Here is a 20,273-nt window from a genome sequence, read left to right as displayed (position 1 = left end):
ACAGAAAATGATGGTCGAAAATTTGGATAAAAATGGTAAAAAAAAAAAAAGAAGAAGATAAAATGCTGAAAACGGAAATTGAAAGAACGATAGTATTTGAGAAAAAATATTTTTTTATTATTAGATTAATTTTTTATTATAAATACATATATGATATAGAGGTTAAAAAAAAGAGAAAAAGAAAGTGAAAGATAAAACATTAAAAAAAAGATAATCAATAAAGAGAGAAGAATGTATGAGATAGTTTGTGAATAATAAAAATTTAAAAGTAGAAAATATTTCTAAAATATTTCTAAAATATTTCTAAAATATTTTAGAGATTAAAATTTACTATATTTGCAAAATTTAAAATGCATGTGTCATAATTTCTAAAACCTATTTTCTTAATACTCAGTACAATTTCCTAGAAAAGAAAGTAGTGTGTCTACGTGTCAGATTCGAATCCTCCTGCACTCTGCTACTCTTGTTCCTACTCCATCTCACTTTTTCCATCTTCTCTATCCCTCACACTTATTTCCGGTTTTCCTTTCCAAATATGCTTCTCTTGTTCCTTGCCTTATTTACGCCGGTCAATTGTGGAGGCCTTGTACTTTGTATTCGTGGGTTTAGGATTTACTGAATTTAATTCTGTTTGGTTGCTAGTGGAAAGGGAATCATGATCTTGAGGAGATAATTCTGATTATCCGAACTAGTGTACTGGGAGCGTGTCCGTATGTGGGTGGGTGCTAACATTTCGAAAAGTCGTGGAATTTGTGATGAATTGGTATAATTTGGGGTTCATGTTTAGCAAATTGAAAATGTCATTTTCTTTGCTAAACAAGTTTGACAAGGTGTTTAGAGCTTCTATTTCCAGTTTGCCTCGAAATTGGTCGATGTTGGCGTGAAAACAGATGATTTCTTGACTTTTTCACTGGTTTTGTCTGATTATGGTAATATCACTTCAATAATGTGCTTACTAGGTACAAATTCAATATAATTTATATTATAGTCATTAAACTAATAGTCACTTAGTATAATAAATATACACACATCCACAACTATACAGTTCTTCTCCTGTGTTCTTTCTTCTTGATCTCGTCATATATAACACTTTCATCGATTGACCGTATCAGCCTGTTTATCTCCTCATCTGTTTCCTCCATGGCCTATTACAAGTACGTAAATATATTAGTCTATAATATGTATTATACACATCTTCAACAGTTTCATTTTTTCTTTACTTTACGCGGCGAAGAATCTTTATCTCCGGCTGTTGATGGTGTCTCTGATTTTGCCACTTTAGATTGACCACCATCTTGCCCTCTCGAACTTTGTGCTCGACTTTCATCCGTCTTTGTTTTCATCGCCATCCCTTTTTCCAAACACCGTTGGATTGCTTGAATCCAAGTTCAAATCTTCAACATCAACTTCTTCTTGGTCCTCCTCCACCTTGTCAAGGTGCTCTTCAAACGCCCTTGCTCTCTACGCAACAAATACAAACAAGATACACTGTATTTGTTAAGATTTAGATTCATGCACACAGATTATTAAAGTCTACACAATATGCTTAGCATAAATTTATGGGTGTATTGGCCACCCGAAGAACTACATTGTTGGCTCCTTATTGCTTCTATTATTCCATTCATCTTTTGCCCTAGTTCTTCAAACCGGTTATTCATTTTCAATTCTACAGATTTAAGAAACTCAAGAATACCTTCCACACTTGTCTTCATCCTTTTTTGGCTTACTCAATCTTCTTTACCATTTGGTGAGAATTCTTGGTCTTTTGAAGCTCATCTTCTGCTTCTTTGAGTATATCTTTTTCTGTCTCGATGAATGATGCAAAGTATGACATTTCCACTTCAGTTGGGGTTGCGAGCATGGGGGACAGTTCAAGCTATTTCAAAAAGGAACAAAATACTTTATAAACAAAACTGTTATGAATATACAAACTACTACAAATTACCAGATTTACATACCGTTGGCGAATCGAAGACTTTCTGTTTTAAGTCCTTCCATTTGGGTTGTGTGCTAGCTGCCCAATTTATAATCTTAGGGACTTCATTGGAAATCCTTGTTGCAAAAGAAGTTGGGTGGAGTACCTAATGTTTGGGATTACCTCGTAAGCCCAAGCAAGAATGGAAAAAATAAACCCCCCCCCCCCCCCCATCGAAATCCCCATTTGCCCCTTGTTATAAACGGCCCTATTCATGAAGTCCACTAAGAGTTCAAAAGCAACTCTACCCCACGGCCCATCAAATACTTCATCATCATCTACCATAATGATATGATCCCACTCTACACTTGGACATTCTGGCTTAGGGATAAAAAAACTCTCGAGAAAGTATAATTTGCTCACATTTTATGTCCTTTATTTTACAGAAGATGGTTTCTTTTTTTGGGGGAAAAATTAAAAAATTGAAGGGATGCATGTATATAATTACAGTGTATTTGTGGATTTTCTACTTATTGTATTTAGGAACCTATACTATAAATTAGGTAGGGCATTTAAGGTATAATTGTCTCATTTATTATGTGGAAATTAACTGTTTTGCTATTTTGACAATTTAAAAATAAATTTGTCATTTATCCAAAGTAAACCTTATATTTTTCTATTCTTCTTGTCGCCCCCAAAAAAAGGTCCTTTCCCGAGTCCAATATAATCTACATAAACAGCCTTAAAATGAGGTCTTTATTACATTCGTATCTTTTAATAAAAGTGGAAGATTGGGAGTTGGAATACCAAAATATATTATTATATTTTAAAATATAAAAATTTTGTAAATTTAAATTTAGTAAAGGAAGAAGAAAAAAGGAAGGGCTCTTACAAATTTAATAAAATTAGTTTGATAAATTAGGTCTATAGTACACCACTTTTAAATTTGTAAAAATGACAAAATTCAAGTCTAGTCCACATTTGAAAAATAAAAAATTACAAATCTACCAACTAAAATTATCAACATTTTCACGCATCACTTGATGTGTTGTTGATACACTTGTTATGCTTTGTTGATACACTCAATGAATTAAGTAACACTTGATACACATCATTAGTTTGATACACTTGATATGTTGTTGATACATTTGTTAAACTTTGAAAATGCAGTTAATCAATTAAGGATACTTGATGCACTAAGCATGATACATTACATTATTGTTACCCTTAATTAGGTTTAATACACTTAATAAGTTTGATATACTTAATACACTCATGATAAAACATTTTATACTTTCACCGATACACTCGACATATTTAATACACTTGATGCAGTTCATATATATGTTTGATACCCTTGACGTACTGTTGGTATATTTTCTATATCCATCGACACACTCGATTGATTAAAATACACTTAATACACTTGATTTTGATGATACACTTAATATACTTCACTCGTATATTTTGATACATATTATATGTTTGCTACACTAAGTTACATCATTCATATACTTAATAATATTACATTGATTTGCATAAAATTTAAAAAAAATGGAAATCATGTAGTAATTATATCAACCAACTAATACATATAATATAAGGACATCACAACACTAATATACAAAATTGATACAAAGTGGGAGAAAAAATAATGATTGGGCCTTAAAAAGTGGGAGAAGAAGTATGAGATGATTAGGACATTAAAAACAAGAGAAAAAATAAGTTATTGAATGGTAGTTTGAGAATAATAAAATATTTAAGATGGAATGTATTTTAAAAAGTGAGAATATTGTCGTGTTTGGAAGTTTGAAGAAAGAACTTAGATTTAACAAAAAATGATGGTCGAAAATTTGGATAAAAAATGGTAAAAAAAAAAGAAGAAGATAAAATGCTGAAAACGGAAATTGAAAGAACGATAGTATTTGAGAAAAAATATTTTTTTATTATTAGATTAATTTTTTATTATAAATACAAATATGATATAGAGGTTAAAAAGAAGAGAAAAAGAAAGTGAAAGATAAAACATTAAAAAAAAGATAATCAATAAAGAGAGAAGAATGTATGAGATAGTTTGTGAATAATAAAAATTTAAAAGTAGAAAATATTTCTAAAATATTTCTAAAATATTTTAGAGATTAAAATTTACTATATTTGCAAAATTTAAAATGCATGTGTCATAATTTCTAAAACCTATTTTCTTAATACTCAGTACAGTTTCCTAGAAAAGAAAGTAGTGTGTCTACGTGTCAGATTCGAATCCTCCTGCACTCCGCTACTCTTGTTCCTACTCCATCTCACTTTTTCCATCTTCTCTATCCCTCACACTTATTTCCGGTTTTCCTTTCCAAATATGCTTCTCTTGTTCCTTGCCTTATTTACGCCGGTCAATTGTGGAGGCCTTGTACTTTGTATTCGTGGGTTTAGGATTTACTGAATTTAATTCTGTTTGGTTGCTAGTGGAAAGGGAATCATGATCTTGAGGAGATAATTCTGATTATCCGAGCTAGTGTACTGGGAGCGTGTGCGTATGTGGCTGGGTGCTAACATTTCGAAAAGTCGTGGAATTTGTGATGAATTGGTATAATTTGGGGTTCATGTTTAGCAAATTGAAAATGTCATTTTCTTTGCTAAACAAGTTTTACAAGGTGTTTAGAGCTTCTATTTCAAGTTTCCCTCGAAATTGGTCGATGTTGGCGTGAAAACAGATGATTTCTTGACTTTTTCACTGGTTTTGTCTGATTATTGTAATATCACTTCAATAATGTAACGACCCAACTCCTTATACTGAATCGAAGTCATTACTAATATAGAACAAGTGGTTTAAGTCGAAAATTTTTATTAAAATGCATACGGTTTAGGAAATTTCATTTACAAAATCATAAACAAGGTAGTCATGCAGAAAAAGTGTAAAAGCGTTCTGAAGTCCTACTCGGGCCCTATCTACATAAAACATAGTAAGAAATGAAAAGTACTCAAACTCAAATGCGAAAATCTGAAATAAGAATAAGCGGAAGCGGTAGTCCCTATGGCCCTCCACGGTCTCACTTCGGGTCGCTCGCCAGCTTGCCCTTGCCCTTGCCTCGTCCTCTACCTGAAAACATAAAATGAAGAGAATGAGTATAAAAATACTCAGTAAGGGACCCACTACTAGTCCCACTAGGTGCCTGTTAACTTCCTGTTAGAGTCCTGATAACTGGTACCCAATCTCTGGCACGTTCCCGAACACGTGCAATCATGCGCTCCCGTAGGAACGTAACTCTGGTCTTCGGTGCCCCGGGGGACACCTAGGACAATCGGGATGCGAGGACCCCGTCGAGTCACTCGAGTCATATCTATATCCATGCTAGACTGGTGTCCCGTCGGACCACACAGTCCTCAATAGGTGGTGATCCCGAAGGACACCCATGCAGGTACGACTCTAACAGATTAAGCTAACAGGTACCCTAATTGCAGTATACATACACATGGCATCAGCATATAACATGTCACATAAATCATCTCTACACTCTCTGTCCCGACATTCGTGGTAGCCATAACAGCTCTTGCCACACGTAACAGGCTGTAGTATAACTATATCGTCATTCGCATCATACTAGCATTTATCTCAGACAACGTACTGTCTAATCCTTAACATGAAAAGTCGGGGCATACATGGTCTCATACTCTTAAACATGAAGCTAGTAGTAGAATCTCTTACCTGGAGATTTTCTTGTAGAGTCCTAACCGCGAGGCAGTACGCTTTCCAAGCGACGAGGTCCTAACTGTTTAATATGCCAAGATTCGTAATTAGGTCACCAAAGACTAACGGTTCAAGACTCATTTGAAATGACTTACCCTAGAAGGAGGTTGCAGTGCTCGAGCCCCTACTGAAGAAATCCCGCGCTGCAGCAATTACTTGGTCCAAGACGTCCCTTAAGGAAAATAATTTAATTAAGTCCCAAATTAATTTAATTACGTCCGAGGCATGAAGTCTTACTGGGAAATGCCGCAATAATTAATTAGATTACCAAAGTTTAGGTGGATGGAGCCAAATTAGTCCTGGCGGCTCGGCTGGAAGAAGACAGGACCGGCTCGGCTTGGGCAGACGCGGCTCGGCTCGGTACAGGAACTACGCGTGCGGCTCGGCTTGCAACAGGGGAGACGCGGCTCGGCTACACAGAAGCGCGCGGCGCGGCTTCACACGCGGGCGCGGCTCACGCACGGATGCACGCGGGCGCGGGTCGGGTTCCGGAAGGTGGCGCGCGTCGGTTCGGGTCGCGGGGCGGGTCTTCGGTCGGACCTTTGCGCGCGAGGCTTCGGCTTCCGGATTTCGGGTGGCGCGGCGGCTGCTGGTGGTCCGGCTACCGCGGCTTCGCTCGGCGACGGCTACAGACTGGCGTTTCGGCTGCGCTTGCGTCGGATCGAAGCGGCGCGACTCGGCTGGCTGACGGGTTGGCTGCGGACGCGCGGAGGCGGCTTCGACTCGGCTTCGGCGTGCGAGAGACGGCTGCTCCGACGGACGCTCGGCTGCGCAGATCGGCTTGGACGATTCTCCCGGCGCGGCTGGAAGCTCGGCGACGGCTCGGTTGCGACTGCGGCTCGGCTGCGCTGCTGAACAGAGAGGGGTGCTTGGCGGCTCGGGTTCGCGGCGGCGGCGGCGTGCGGCGGCTAGGGTTTCAATAAGAAATTTTTCCCTTTTTTTTTTTTTCTTTTTCTTTTCCCCTCTTTCTTTCTTTGAAAATTTTTCCTCTTCCTCTTTACGCACGAGTCCCCAGGCCTTTTTTATAAGAAGATTGGCTCCTTTCTTTTCTTTTATTTTTTAAAAAACCCAAAACAACCCCTTCTCTCTCTCTCTCCAAATCTCACCAAAACAACCAACTTTAGTTACTAAGGGCTTCCCCTAATTATTTCCAACAAAATAAAAATACAATAATAAGATAAATGAATAAATGGAAGAAGATACTTATTATCCTAAACAAATGAGGATTCCCAACCTTAATTACTCAAGAAAATCCAAATGGTAAGGTTCTTCCAATAAATCTAAAATTTCCCTAACCACACTTAACATCAATGACAATGGACAAAACCCAAAAGAGATAACAAATTGTTGGGCGTTACAAATAATGTGCTTACTAAGTACAAACTCGATGCAGTTCTCAAGGACTTATAACGCTGCATCGGGAGAAATGAAGGAAAAGTGAAGGTATTTATAACATACCATTACTTATCTTAACTCCTCATAGATATTTTGCTAATAAATTTGTAGAATTACTATCGAATATGTTCTTTAGAACTTAGAGTGCATGTGCAATATATGTTTCTTTTTTTCGAGAAGGAACATTTCATTGAATAAATGAAATAGAGGGAAAATCCCCAAATACCTATAGGTGATTATTGAAGAGATTTCCCATGTGCAATATATGTCTCTTGCTGGCATTCGTTGAAGTTAATTTACAAGCGTGCTTTCTTATCTGATATATTGCAGGTGCCTATTGCTTTGTTTGGAGGGTCTGGAAACTATGCCTCTGCTCTGTATCTAGCTGCGGTAAAAGCTAATTCTTTAGACAAGGTGGAGTCTGAACTTGTTAACCTTATCCAAGCTATTAAGAAAAGCCCCACATTTTCTCAGTTCACAATGGACATGTCAAATTCCAGAGAAAACTAGAGTCAAGGCTATCAATGAAATTTCTGCTTGAAGCTAAATTTTCAGACATTGTAAAGAACTTTTTGGGTAGGTTTGCTCTTCTGTGGTTGTGTGGATGAAAACTGACTTTAGCTTTGGCTCCTTTTATGAGGCACAAATTGTCTATCAATGTCTATTTCTTGCTTTATACTAATTGTCATATTGTCATTGTATTAGTTCATATCCTATATAAGATCCGGCTAAGAGAGGTATGGGGATTTTTTTCTTTCATGATTGAAGAAGTGAGTTTTATATGGCTTTTGAGATATTTGAGATGGTTAATGGGGTTGTTGGTTTTTTTTTTTTTTAATTTCATTGACTCACGCATCTTACATTTTGTTCTAATTGAGGAAGTACTCATGCTGTGCAAATAAAGATACTGGCTATTAAAATGCATTAATTTAAGGAGTCTTTTATGTGTTATTAATTGGATCTTTTACCATTCGAAATTGTAGTTGTCCTGGCTGAGAATGGAAGGCTGAGATATATAGATCGCATAGCAAAGAGAATTTTGGAGTTGACCATGGCTCATAAGGGAGAAGTTAAAGCCATTGTTACAACTGTTATTTAAGCTTCTCTTTCACTGCCCTTTTTGTTTTATTTTGCTTTCTTTTAGTTCAGGTAAAAACCAACTTCTTATCTACCGAGTTCAACGTGCGAAGTGATTGAATATGTTTTGCATTAACTTATGCAAAGTGATATCTGTTTCTAAGGGATGACGGATAACCCATTTAAATTTGGCAACTGATTTGTGGATGTTGTAGGATGCCTTTTATATAAGTAAGTGTGTTTAGAAGCCTTTTCCAATCATTTACTTCTATTTATATTTCTAGCCTATTGATATCAGCAATTTATTGAAAGGTTAATCACAGAAAATACTTGAGAAGTAGAGTTATTGATATTTAAAATTAATTGGGTTTTTATTGAATCAGCACATAGCTCTCGGTGCTTTGTAGTTCTTCGTAGGGTTTTATCTCCTTGACCCTGTTTAACTTTTGGCTTTTGACAATTAATCCTATTTTCTTCCAATGATGTGTGTTTTTCTTAGGTACCATGGTTGAATTCTTAATTTAATTTCAAAAACAAAAATAAGATTTTAATATCTTCTCTCTTAGTTTTCGAATTTTAGCTTGACTTTTTAAACCATTGGTAAATAGTAGATAACAAAGAAAATAATTTGGAAATGGAAATAGAAGTAGTGTCTATATGTTTGATTTTCAAAAACAAAAACAAAAAGCAAAATGGTTAATAAACAAGGCCTTAGGATTTTAGAGTTCTTACCCAACAAATTTAAAATAAAATATTAAATTGTATAAACCGCAACACACATTACAACTGATTTGTGTTTTACCAGCCCATTCCAGCACAAGAAGAGAAAGAATTGAAGGAGACATTGCAAGATATAATTGGACAAGGCAAGAAGGTTAAGCTCGAGCAGAAGGTACTTTGATTGGAATTTTTTTAGGTTTTTCAATTTTATGAATATAGCATGCCTTCTTGAGAAATACAAACACTGCTTTTATATTTGCCAGATCGATCCCAACATCCTTGGTGGTTTAGTTGTAGAATTTGGCGAGAAGGTGTTTGATATGTCCATTAAAACACGGGCACTTCAAATGGAGAGGTTCTTGCGCCAACCTGTAACTCTTGATGGTCTGTGAAAAGGTGTTTAACTTCTGTGGCACCATGTCATCATCTGCGGCTATTCGTCCCTTTGTCATCCATGTTAATGGACAGATATTTCCCTTTTTACCTTGTTATTATGCTGGTATACGACCATCTAGTTGGAAATAAGAGTGTCGGCTTTCTTTGTGAATTATAATCTTGTAAGAGTTACTTGGTTTAAGAATATCTTATTCCCGAGTACTTCGTCATCGATGCAAAGTTTACTTCCAAATAGTGGCAAGTTTTTTGTTTACCAATGTTATTGCAAACTAATGGCTTTATATCGCACTGCCCAATCTTACTATGAGCCTGAAATGTTGTTTGTTGAAGATTCTATTTATCATGAGCTCTCCTAACTTATATGTGATTGCTTCCATTCCTTCTGGAACCACCAATATAATCAACAAATTCAACATATTCTGCAATCTGATGTTACGTCTGAACTCTTCATAAAATTGGAGTAACAAGTGATTATACAACACAATCTCAACAAAAAATGTTGAAACTTGAAATATCTTTACAAGCTTTTGCGTGCGAGTTAATTTCATTTACTTTTCAGTTTGGTCAACTTCATTTACTTTTCAGTTTGGTCAACTTGTGATCCACAACATTTCATAAGTTGTCCACCCGACCAATGTGATTATTTACATTTTAAATGTGGTGTAATGACACATTAATGCCACCATTTTTGACTGACTTGGATACTTCTCTGAGACAATAAACTCGAGTTGTTCTTATTACAACCTTCAGATTCAGAATGTGTGATAGAGAGTAAAATGCAAGCATATTTTTCAAAGAATACAAACTTCTCATCTTAGTTTTCAGCATAAAGATGTATAGTCATGCACTTTGAAATCATGATGCTTTACATTTGGAATGGAGGCTAATGATTTCAATTTTGCCATTTATTTTTCCTTGACCTTTTTTGGATGCTGATGAAGTTCAATGATTTTCTAGTGTGTTAATTTTAGCATTTTTTTGTCCTTTGCCTTCTTCAGATTCACCAAATACCATCTGCTATATATTCCTGGGAGATAAAAAGATGGCATTCTTTTGTTTAACTGATCTGCTTTTTCTTATGATGACAGCATTTCTTTGAGTACTTCAACTTTTCATATCATGATTTTTGGTTGAAAAGCTTTTGTTTAGATATGAATACAGGCTTACAAAAAAGAAAAAAAAATCATCTGCGGTTAAATTCTATTCGTGTCGCTGATGAATGCCATGTGTATTGAGGAACTGGTTGGTTTTCTTATCTTTGTATCCAAGTAGGATGTTGCTTTGTGTTGGATCATAATCATGACTTGGATTTTTCGTACAGCTGTATATAGATAGAATAGAATGCTTTTTTGAACATTTGAGTAGCTTTGGAGTCTACCACTTGCTTTTTTGCTCAGATAAATTATTTAGTCTCTTTCAGGAGAAAAAAAAAACATATATAGGGAAACTCATACTATAATATTTTATTTTCCCTAACAATCTCAGGAATTGACAAGGACCTCCTAAACTGTTTTCTTTGAGACAATGACTGGGAAATGGTGATGGATTTTCCACGATAATTTGGTTGTGCGTATATGAATTTTTCTTCTCCCAAACTTAGACATGCAGGGAGAGGGATTAGGTAGAGGAAGTAATTGCTTAATGACTTTTCTTGACAGAAGATGGCTTTCTTCTTTTTGTTTCTTTTCATTATTATTATTATTAATTTTTATTTGGGCGGATGTTAATGAACCCTGTGTTTTTCTTTTGCAGTGAATAAGTGATTTAGTGGATATCAATGTTTTTCTTAGTAAACTTTGTTCTTGATCGAGTAAGAACGAAATATGATGAATAGGGAAGGGTGATGAATACGTATGGAATACTTGTATAATTCTTATGCACATTCAAAGCAATTGACAGCAATGATGGGTATGTTTTTGGATAAGAATACATAAAAGACCACGTAGACAATCAATTAGGCTTACCTAGATTGCTTGAAATTGTTGTTGGTAATGAAAGAATTTGAGTAACTGTTGCAATTAATGGAGCTAACTATTAGATGGGTCATGTTTTCTCTCTTAATTGATGTAGGAAGCAATATCTGTTCATTTGACTTTAGTATCAAGAATGCTCACAAACTGATTTACCATATTTATTAGACTAAGTTTTTGATTATTGCATTACCCTCTGCACCCACTACAATTATTTAGATCTGTTTGATTGCATTTTTTGCTTTTCTTTTTCCTTCTCTTCTCTTTAAAACAGGGAGAAATAAAGAACAGACCAATATTATAAGATTTTCCTGGGTAGATTAGGAGTGTTGAAGGCCCCACTTCTTGCCGTATGCTTTTATGATCCATCTTCATGGGGAAGTTTCAGCAGCCTCAAGTAAGTTTGACAACGAGAATTTCAAAGTTATCATAAGACATGTTTGGATTGACTTTCTAATTCGAACATTTCTATTTCTTTTCCACTTCGAAGCATTTTTTTAATACTTAGTCGAAAGTTGAATTCAAATAGACCTTAATTTCATCGGAGAATCAAACTAAAGGTACATCCAAACTCTTCAAATACTGTCCGTTACTTCTATAACATGTTTTACGTCAATTAGGGGAAAAGAAAAGTAAAATAATTTGGCTACATTAACTTTTATTCAACTAAAACACAATACATCAGTCCATCTATTTGAACATGTAGATCGGTAAAAGTTGATACGTCGATGATTCCTCTTTTAGTAAAAGCAATTTTCTTCTGAAGATTTACTGATCATATTTTTTCCATAACGGGTAAATCATAAATGGTTTCTAGGATTTGCTGTCATACATTTATTTTGGTGAAGACATGCAATCTGTTTAAACAGTGGCCTCAAATGAAAGGAGATCTCTCTCATGCAAAGAGGATTAAAAATTATTGGACAATCTCCAGTTGAAGGGATCAATTGGAAAGAAGAAAGGAGAAAACATTTATCAAATTGTGGAACACTAAAAAACACATCCCAAAGTACCAAAGTACATTCATGTACTCTCTCTCTCTAGGCTTATTCTTCATAGTCACGTGTCTCTAGAGAGAGAGAGAGAGAGAGATTATTATGTGAAGTGGAAGCAAAACTGTAGTTCTTTGTTATACAGGGACAATGATTACCTTGTGAGTGAAGAAAAATGCAAAAAAAAGACAAGAATTGAGTCAAAGACAAGAAGACCAACCATCCCCTTCTTCTCTTTCTTCCCTCTCTCTCTCTCTCTCTCTCTCTCTCCATAGAGAGACACATACACAAATGGAGGTCCCCCTCCAATCCGTTTTCCACTCCACCTATCAACCAACCAACACAATCTTCTCTCTCTCTCTTAGCACATATTCACAATTCAAACCTATATTCTTCAAGCAACCAAAGCGTCCCCAACCATCTCCATCATCATCACCCTTACCACGCCATGAAGCCTTCTCTTTTTCTCTCTCTTCTCATTTTTCTCTTTACACACACACACATATATATACAATTCTCCATGCAGTGACCAAACCCAGTTGGGGAAAGAAAACCTGAAACATCAGAAAAGATCTGAGATAAGAATGAGGAAGCCGGAGGCAGTTCTTGGGAAAGAGAATGCCGAGAAGAACAAATACCGGAAAGGCCTGTGGTCCCCGGAGGAGGATGAGAAGCTAATGAGGTATATGTTGAACAATGGGCAGGGCTGTTGGAGTGACATTGCTAGGAATGCAGGGCTTCAGAGATGTGGGAAGAGTTGTCGTCTTCGTTGGATTAATTATCTTAGACCTGACCTTAAACGCGGAGCTTTCTCTCCTCAGGAAGAAGAGCTTATTGTCCATTTGCATTCCCTTATTGGCAACAGGTCCTCTCTCTCTCTCCTTAACTCATTTTTCTTGATACCGAATTGAGACTTTCAAATGAGTTTTTTCCTTGGATGAAGAATCATTTCATTCCCTACATTCATGAACCTCTCAAACTTGTTATCATATGTGTTGACCTTAAAAGTCATGGGTTTAATATGATATGATTATTTGCTTTATATGTTTTAAACAGGGCAATAGCATGGATCTATGTCATATTACGTAGAACATACATTTCATTTTTAGGAATAATGTTGTAAAGAAGATATTAAAAATCTAGTTGTTTTTTGTAATGTACATCAAAATGAGCATTAACTTGTTATGCTGTAAACAATTCTTTATTCAAATGGAGTTAAGATTAAGCATATGCATATACATTATAAAATGAAAGACATGTTTGAAGGGACATCCCTTATTTTTATAATGAGTTATATGACATTTGCATTATTTGAATTTGGAGATAAAACGACCTAATCTCCTTTGTAAACAATCAATAGGTGGTCTCAAATCGCATCTCGTTTGCCTGGACGAACCGACAATGAAATAAAGAATTTTTGGAATTCCACATTGAAGAAAAGGTTAAAAAACAACCTCTCTTCCTCTCCATACAACCATGAATCTTCAGATCCTAGATTGGACATGATGTTTGGAGGAATAATGTCAATGCAAGAACATGACATAATGAGTATGAACATGAGCATGGATTCATCGTCGACCTCCTCATCCTCGTCCCAATTACCGTTTTCTGCAACAGGACACAACTCCTTCGACGGTTCATCTATGCCATTTCTTGACAACCACTTTGAAATGGCCTCTATGGCTGGAAACACCAACGGCTTTCTGCAAGCCCCATTGACAGAAATGGGAATGGGAATGAGAATGGAAGAGAGGTTTAGATATGGAAGTTTGGAGGCTCAAAGATCAATGGAACTTGAGAGAGAAGTGCTATGTGTTCCACATGAAGAGATGAACCACCCTCCATTAATGAACAATAGAAGCAGTTTTGATCAGTATTTGGGTACAAATGAGCAAAATTTGAATGTGGAGGAGATGTTTGGAGATATGGGAAGCCATGGACAATTACAAGAAAGCTTGAAGATGGGTAATGAATGGGACTTGGAGAGTTTCATGCAAGATATATCCTCTTCATTTCCTCATTTTCTTTGATTTTTCAACCTTTGCCGCCCTCTAAAATTCTATAAATCTTCATTTATTTTATAATTTTTTTTTGAGGGAAAACAAAAAAACCCACACACACACACACACACACACACACATATATTCTTTATCCCTCTCATTTTCTCCCTCGTCAAAACCCAAAAAGAAAAAGCCTATTTTTCCCCACCCCAAGTTTCATATAAAAGGCTTTTCAAAGCCATTTAGGGAATTTTTGGGGAGCCAGCAATACAAATATAAATATATCTTTTTTCCCTTAAATGATTTCTTATTTGTCAATAAAATTATCCCACAAAGAAAGAAAATAAATAAATAAAAGAATTGTTTTTTGGATGGCCATGGTTGAAGCCCATGAGGGGAATGGGAAATGAAAGAGAAATCTTTTGGTTTTGGTATTTGTCTCTTTGGATCAAAAGCAGAGTTTTAGAGAGAAGGGTAGATTTGGAAGATAAAGTAGTGTTTTTACATGCAAAAAAAGAAGCCTTTTGTTCTACAAATATCCCAACTTGAGAGAGAGATTTTGGTAAGTTTGTGTATCTTCAAGACATGGTCTTTTGTTAGCAGTTAGCACCATCAAATTAATAATAATAGTAGAAGCAGCAAATAAACAATGGTTGGATCATTTGTTGTTCTTTTTTAATCATTTATATGTGTACAAATTCAAACTTAAAACATGCATAAGAGATATTATATTACACATCTCTCCCTTTAATTATTTTAGACAATATTGCTAGTCCTATTCATGTTTTAAATCGACGATTTTTATCTCTTGACCTTTTCTTTGGTGACTAACTTCTAACAATATCAAGTTATGCATACAAATCAATTGGAATGGAAAGAAACACACTATTAATCTAAAAAGAAAAATAATCAAATAATTGATATCTCATGATACGATATCAAGCATAATCATATATGTAGGTTCACTAATTATTTGAATCTTAGATTATTTGGTTTTTTATTATTTAAAGAATTAAGGAGATTTTCGATCATTAATTTTTCAGAAGTTAATGCTTACTATGGTTTGGTTGATAATAATAATTTTTTAGATTTTTTAATTTTTAATGAAGTTTTCAATTATGTTTTTTATTTTTAATTTTTTTTTTGAAGAAACAACTCAAAACCATATAGTTCAAATTCTAAAAGCATTGACAACTTTTTTTTAATGTTATTATTTAAGTTCAACGTAACTTGATTTTTTAAAAAGAGAGTGGACAGTGATAATGGATAACTAAACAAAAAAAGTTATAATTGGAAGTGATATTTATAAGCTGTTGTTAGTCATTCAAAATTCGAACTTTAACCTAAAATTTCAAAGATCAGGATCCCAGGTGTTTTTTTTTTTTTTTTTTTTTTTTTGGTCAAGAGTGATGATAAGCATGCAAAATAATAAAATGGACTTTAACATCCAAAACTTTGGATTGTAATTAGCTTTCTCACATTCAAGCTAAGCCTAATTAATGGAATTTGGTGTGGAAGCTGAATGTGATGTCAAGGGTGAAATTGGCTCTACGAACTTAGTCTTTAGGGTTCTTCCAGGGGATGTTGGAACTTCAACTGCGAGTATTATTATTGGGACGATTCAATGGATCACCTCAAGGGCTCACATCGGGAAGTCGCGACCTGTGGGATGTGTGGAATTATCGAAACCATATTAAATCGTGTGGCTATATGATTTTCCCATGGTGGTGTCTTTCTTAAAAAAATTCATTCGCATACCCAAGGGATTTGGAGTTGGTATTTGTTCTTCTTTCTCCATGATTGTGGAGCTGGATTGCTCAATGATATGTTATTTTTTCTTCACTTAGTTATTATAAAGCTTATTTAACAAATTTAAACAAAACTCATGGAGTGAAAGAAACTTTTGACAAATGAAAATTAAAAATCATCTAATTTGATGTTCCCAGTTCATTTTGAACATATTAAGAATGAATTTAATCATTGAAGATACTAAATCCATTAATTTTCCCCATCTTTTAGAATATAATAAAATGCAACAAAAAGAACTCTGGGAAGGAAGAGATGGAAGTGAGGGTGATGGGGAAAAAAAAAAAGAAAAAGAAAAAGTGTCAAAAATCGTCGCCTGAGAGATTCGAACTCTCGCGGGGAAACCCCATGTACTTAGCAGGCACACGCCTTAACCACTCGGCCAAAGCGACTTTGTTGTTGAAAGGTACATAACACACATAAACGTATATAAGTATATGTGTGTCGTTTAGCTACGTATTTAGTCTATAAATATCAACTTTTAATTGTGTTTCCTACATTCTTAATAATGTTTAATTTTTGCTTCAACTGTCTAACAAATTTAATTCTTTTCAAAAGTAATTTTTAAATTTTATGTTTGATTTTATTTAAAAGTTTGGATACTACACTTATAATTTTGAAAGTTCATAGAACAAAAATATTAAAGTCCATAAGAGTATTTAAAGAAAAAGAATTCATTCACACAGACATAAATAAAATGACTTTTTGGTTTCTATACTTCAATTAATTGACTTGCTGCTTTCTAATTTCCCTAATTGGTAACGATTTAGTTTAAACAAATTTAGTCCCACTATGAAAGTTTTCATTAAAGTTAATTTCTAGTAGCCCAATTGTTTATTTTGTTCTAAATTGTAACTTTGAAACCTAAATTGTTAGCCTCTTTCAAATATCAATGACTACATCTTCACCGACCAATCATTATTAAAAACAAAAAATACAACGAAATAAATTTATTTAAAGAACTTATAAATTATGGGTCTTTTAAAAAATATAACAAAGCGGTAAAATATTTACACTGTATAGGATAATTTCATAAACGAAAAAAGCTCATAAGCCCACCATGAAAAATACAAAAAAAATGTTCCGTTAACCACGCCGTCAACAATGCGCATGTAATATATTTGATACACGATTGTTTAGAATTGACTATAATTTATTTTTTCAATACTATCGTTTAATTTTGTTACATGAGCGTTTAAATTTGTTACATGATCGTTTAATTTTCTTACGTTTAAATTTGGTTATACTATCGTTTATATTTGAACCCAAATCTAAACGATTTTTTTAATTTGGTACACGATATTTGTCTACACGATGATTTATTTTTTTTACACGATCGTTTACTTTTTTTACACAATCGTTTACATTGGCTACTCCAATCTAAATGATTTTATTGACATAATTAGAGTATTTTTAGGAAATATTATATTATTCTTGTATATTCTTTCCTTTAGTGTGTTTTAATATGGTTATATATAGGACTGTAATCTGTCATTATTTATCAATGAATCATCAATGAAATATCGATATTCCATACAATTTAACATGGTATCAGAGCTCTAGGTTTTAATCGATCTCTATTTTCGTGTTCGATCTCTACCTCCGTCTATCGTCAATGACTAGCCATAGACGGAGGTAGACCCAGCAGCCCCAAATGTAAATCTCTCACTTTCACTTTTTGTTTTTACTTAAAAAAAAAAAAAAAATCCGCCCCCACAATTCCCTAAAAATCCATCCGCCGCTAGTCGCTTGCAACCCACGTCCGTTGCCGCCCCCAACTTCAGACGCCGCTGCCGCTGCCTTCAGATCTGCCATTCCTCGCCCGTTCCTTTGCAACCCACGTCAACTGCACGAAGCTTCTCGCATCAGCCGTCGTCGCCGCCCTTCAAATCCGCTCCGCCCCACCTCCGTTCAGATCTCCGATCCAAGCCGTCAACTCCAAGTCGTCGTGGAACAGCCGGAATATCCTCACCACCCTCTTTCCTCTTCAGGATCAAATCCCATTACTTGTTTATGCTTCATGTTTGCATTTAGGGTCTGGCTACTCTCCACTGACGTTCCCTCCTCAACATTATAACACTCCGTCTCTATCTCGATCCTTTTCTTCGCTATCTCGATCTATATATATATATATATTTATTTATTTATTTATTTATTCTGTTTTCAAATCAGTAATTATTTCTCCGACCCAAAAGTTCGGTATGTTCTTCGTAGGTTCTGTTATAGATCGAGGATCTATGTCTCCATCCCATAAGTTCTTCCTTTTGTTCTTCGTGGGATCTATCTCCATCCCAGAAGTTCTTCGTTTTGTTCTTTGTGGGATCTGTCTCCAACCTAGAAGTTCCTTGTGTTTTTCTTCTTCGTGAGTTCTTGATATCCTAGATTTACTGATTTGTTTAGTAAGTTTTTCTAACAAACTCAAGTTTGTGATAACCTTGAGTTTGAGGGAGGATATTGACATAATTAGAGTATTTTTAGGAAATATTATTCTTAGGAAATATTATATTATTCTTGTATATTCTTTCCTTTAGTGTGTTTTAATATGGTTATATATAGGACTGTAATCTGTCATTATTAATCAATGAATCATCAATGAAATATCGATATTCCATACAATTTAACAGATTTTTTTCAAGATTCTTTGTACACGGTCGTTTAGATTTGGTTAATGAAATTTAAACAACGTAAAAAAAGAAGAGGAAAAGAAAAAGAAAAGAAAATTCTTTATACGCGATCTTTTAGATTTTGCTATTTTTTCTAGACTTTTATATTCAGTACACGATCTTGAACAACTAAATAAAAATTTGAAAAAATATATATTTTATATTTGATACACGATCTTGAACAAAAAAAAAAGAAAAAAACGAAAGACGAAAAGAATGAAAAATGATGGAAAAGACGAAAATTGGAAGAAAGAAAAAAAAAACAAAGAAGAAGAAAGACGAATGGGGAAGAAGACAGAAAAAAATATTTAAAAAATGACTAATTTTATAAGTTTTGTTACACAAGCCGTAAATAGTTTGATGTTTTGGTATATTTACGAAAGTTTTTCGATTCAATTATATGATTATATTAAGTTAAAAAAGAAAATGAAAAAGAAAAACCACACTTTACCCTTAAAACATGGAGAACTTTTTATTGGGACCCATATGCCTTCCTCCTATCTTTCCATTTAAGCATATAACTTTTTCGTGGTTTAGGTTTTGGTATGTTAGTTTCTAAGTTTTAAAAATATCATATTAGTCTTTTGTATCTAATACATGTTTTAAACTTTTGATTATTATTTTGTTTTTTTAATGTTTTAAAAGTTATGCCTATTTATACAACTTCCACGTCTAAATTTCTTGTTTGTTTTCTACTTTTTGCCTAGTGTTTGTAAAAATCAAACTGAGTTTTGAAAACTACTATAAAAATAATTTTAAAGATCTGATTTATGTTTCTTAATTTTGGTTAAGAATTTAAATATTTTACTAAAGAAAGATGATAAATTGAAAGGAACTATTTGTCAAAAACTAAAAATAAAAAACTAAATAGTCGTAAAATAGGGTCTAAACTTTTAGTTTTGTATTTAACATATCAATTCTTTTTTAAAGTTGACCGATCAATTAGATACAATTTTTAAAAGTTTGTTAGGTCATAATTGAATTCTTAGCTGATTATTTTTAAAAAAACTATATTTTTAGTTTTCGAAACATTTACGAATGGATTTTGAAAGCATCGTTTAACGTAGATAACAAAATAAAGAAAATTATAGACAAAAATAATTAATACCAACTTTTTAGTTTTGAAAAATTGTTATCACACAAAGTAAACAAAATGATTAATAAAAGAAAGTCCTTAATATATATTATTTTAGGATTTTAATATTTTGGAAAAAAATTAATTTTAAATCAAAAACTTGTTGAGTTCTTTTAATTCTTCCCTAAAATTTTAGTTTCATCAAATTAGAACACTAGGTTAACTTAAAAAACAGTCGGTAATTACAAAAAATGTTAAATTGATCTCCATAAACATGTTGATTTCAATAAAATTAATCTTTTACAAGTTAATTAGTTTTATGAACATACAAATTATTATTAAATAACATTGTGAGTATACTTCTCAATTTAACAATACATCCAATGATAACCCAAAAACGAATTACAATTGAAACACTTTTTAAAGCTTTAAAGTTAAGTTTACAATGATACACATCCCTCAAAGTTTAAGGTGCAATTTGATAATATTAATAATTATGAGTTAAAAGCCCATCAAAGGTAT

At 34.0% G+C, this 20,273-nt stretch overlaps 1 protein-coding gene, 1 long non-coding RNA gene and 1 other non-coding gene across 4 annotated transcripts; 2 read left to right on the top strand and 1 right to left on the bottom strand.

Moving 5' to 3' along the window:
• Nucleotides 1-7,021: 7,021 nt before the first annotated feature.
• On the top strand, nt 7,022-9,514 carry LOC103500385 (uncharacterized). Of its 2 annotated transcripts, XR_007819950.1 has the most exons (6): nt 7,022-7,100; nt 7,383-7,628; nt 8,036-8,201; nt 8,294-8,360; nt 8,935-9,021; nt 9,113-9,514. It is a non-coding gene; the product is annotated as an uncharacterized LOC103500385 (long non-coding RNA). The 2 variants fall into 2 exon arrangements; XR_007819949.1 differs by having other exon boundaries at nt 8,036-8,360.
• A 3,169-nt stretch (nt 9,515-12,683) lies between these two features.
• Nucleotides 12,684-14,870, top strand: LOC103500311 (transcription factor MYB46-like). Its single transcript, XM_008463572.3, has 2 exons — nt 12,684-13,072; nt 13,568-14,870. The coding sequence occupies exons 1-2, from the start codon at nt 12,792-12,794 to the stop codon at nt 14,235-14,237; spliced, it is 951 nt and encodes a 316-aa protein (XP_008461794.1). The 5' UTR covers nt 12,684-12,791; the 3' UTR covers nt 14,238-14,870.
• Nucleotides 14,871-16,323: 1,453 nt separating this feature from the next.
• TRNAS-GCU (transfer RNA serine (anticodon GCU)) lies at nt 16,324-16,405 on the bottom strand. Its single transcript has one exon. It is a non-coding gene; the product is annotated as a tRNA-Ser (tRNA).
• Nucleotides 16,406-20,273: the final 3,868 nt, after the last annotated feature.

This window comes from Cucumis melo, chromosome 4, assembly GCF_025177605.1.
Source record: "Cucumis melo cultivar AY chromosome 4, USDA_Cmelo_AY_1.0, whole genome shotgun sequence".
In the NCBI taxonomy this organism is placed as follows: Eukaryota; Viridiplantae; Streptophyta; class Magnoliopsida; order Cucurbitales; family Cucurbitaceae; genus Cucumis; species Cucumis melo.
This window is presented reverse-complemented; position numbering and strand designations above follow the sequence as displayed.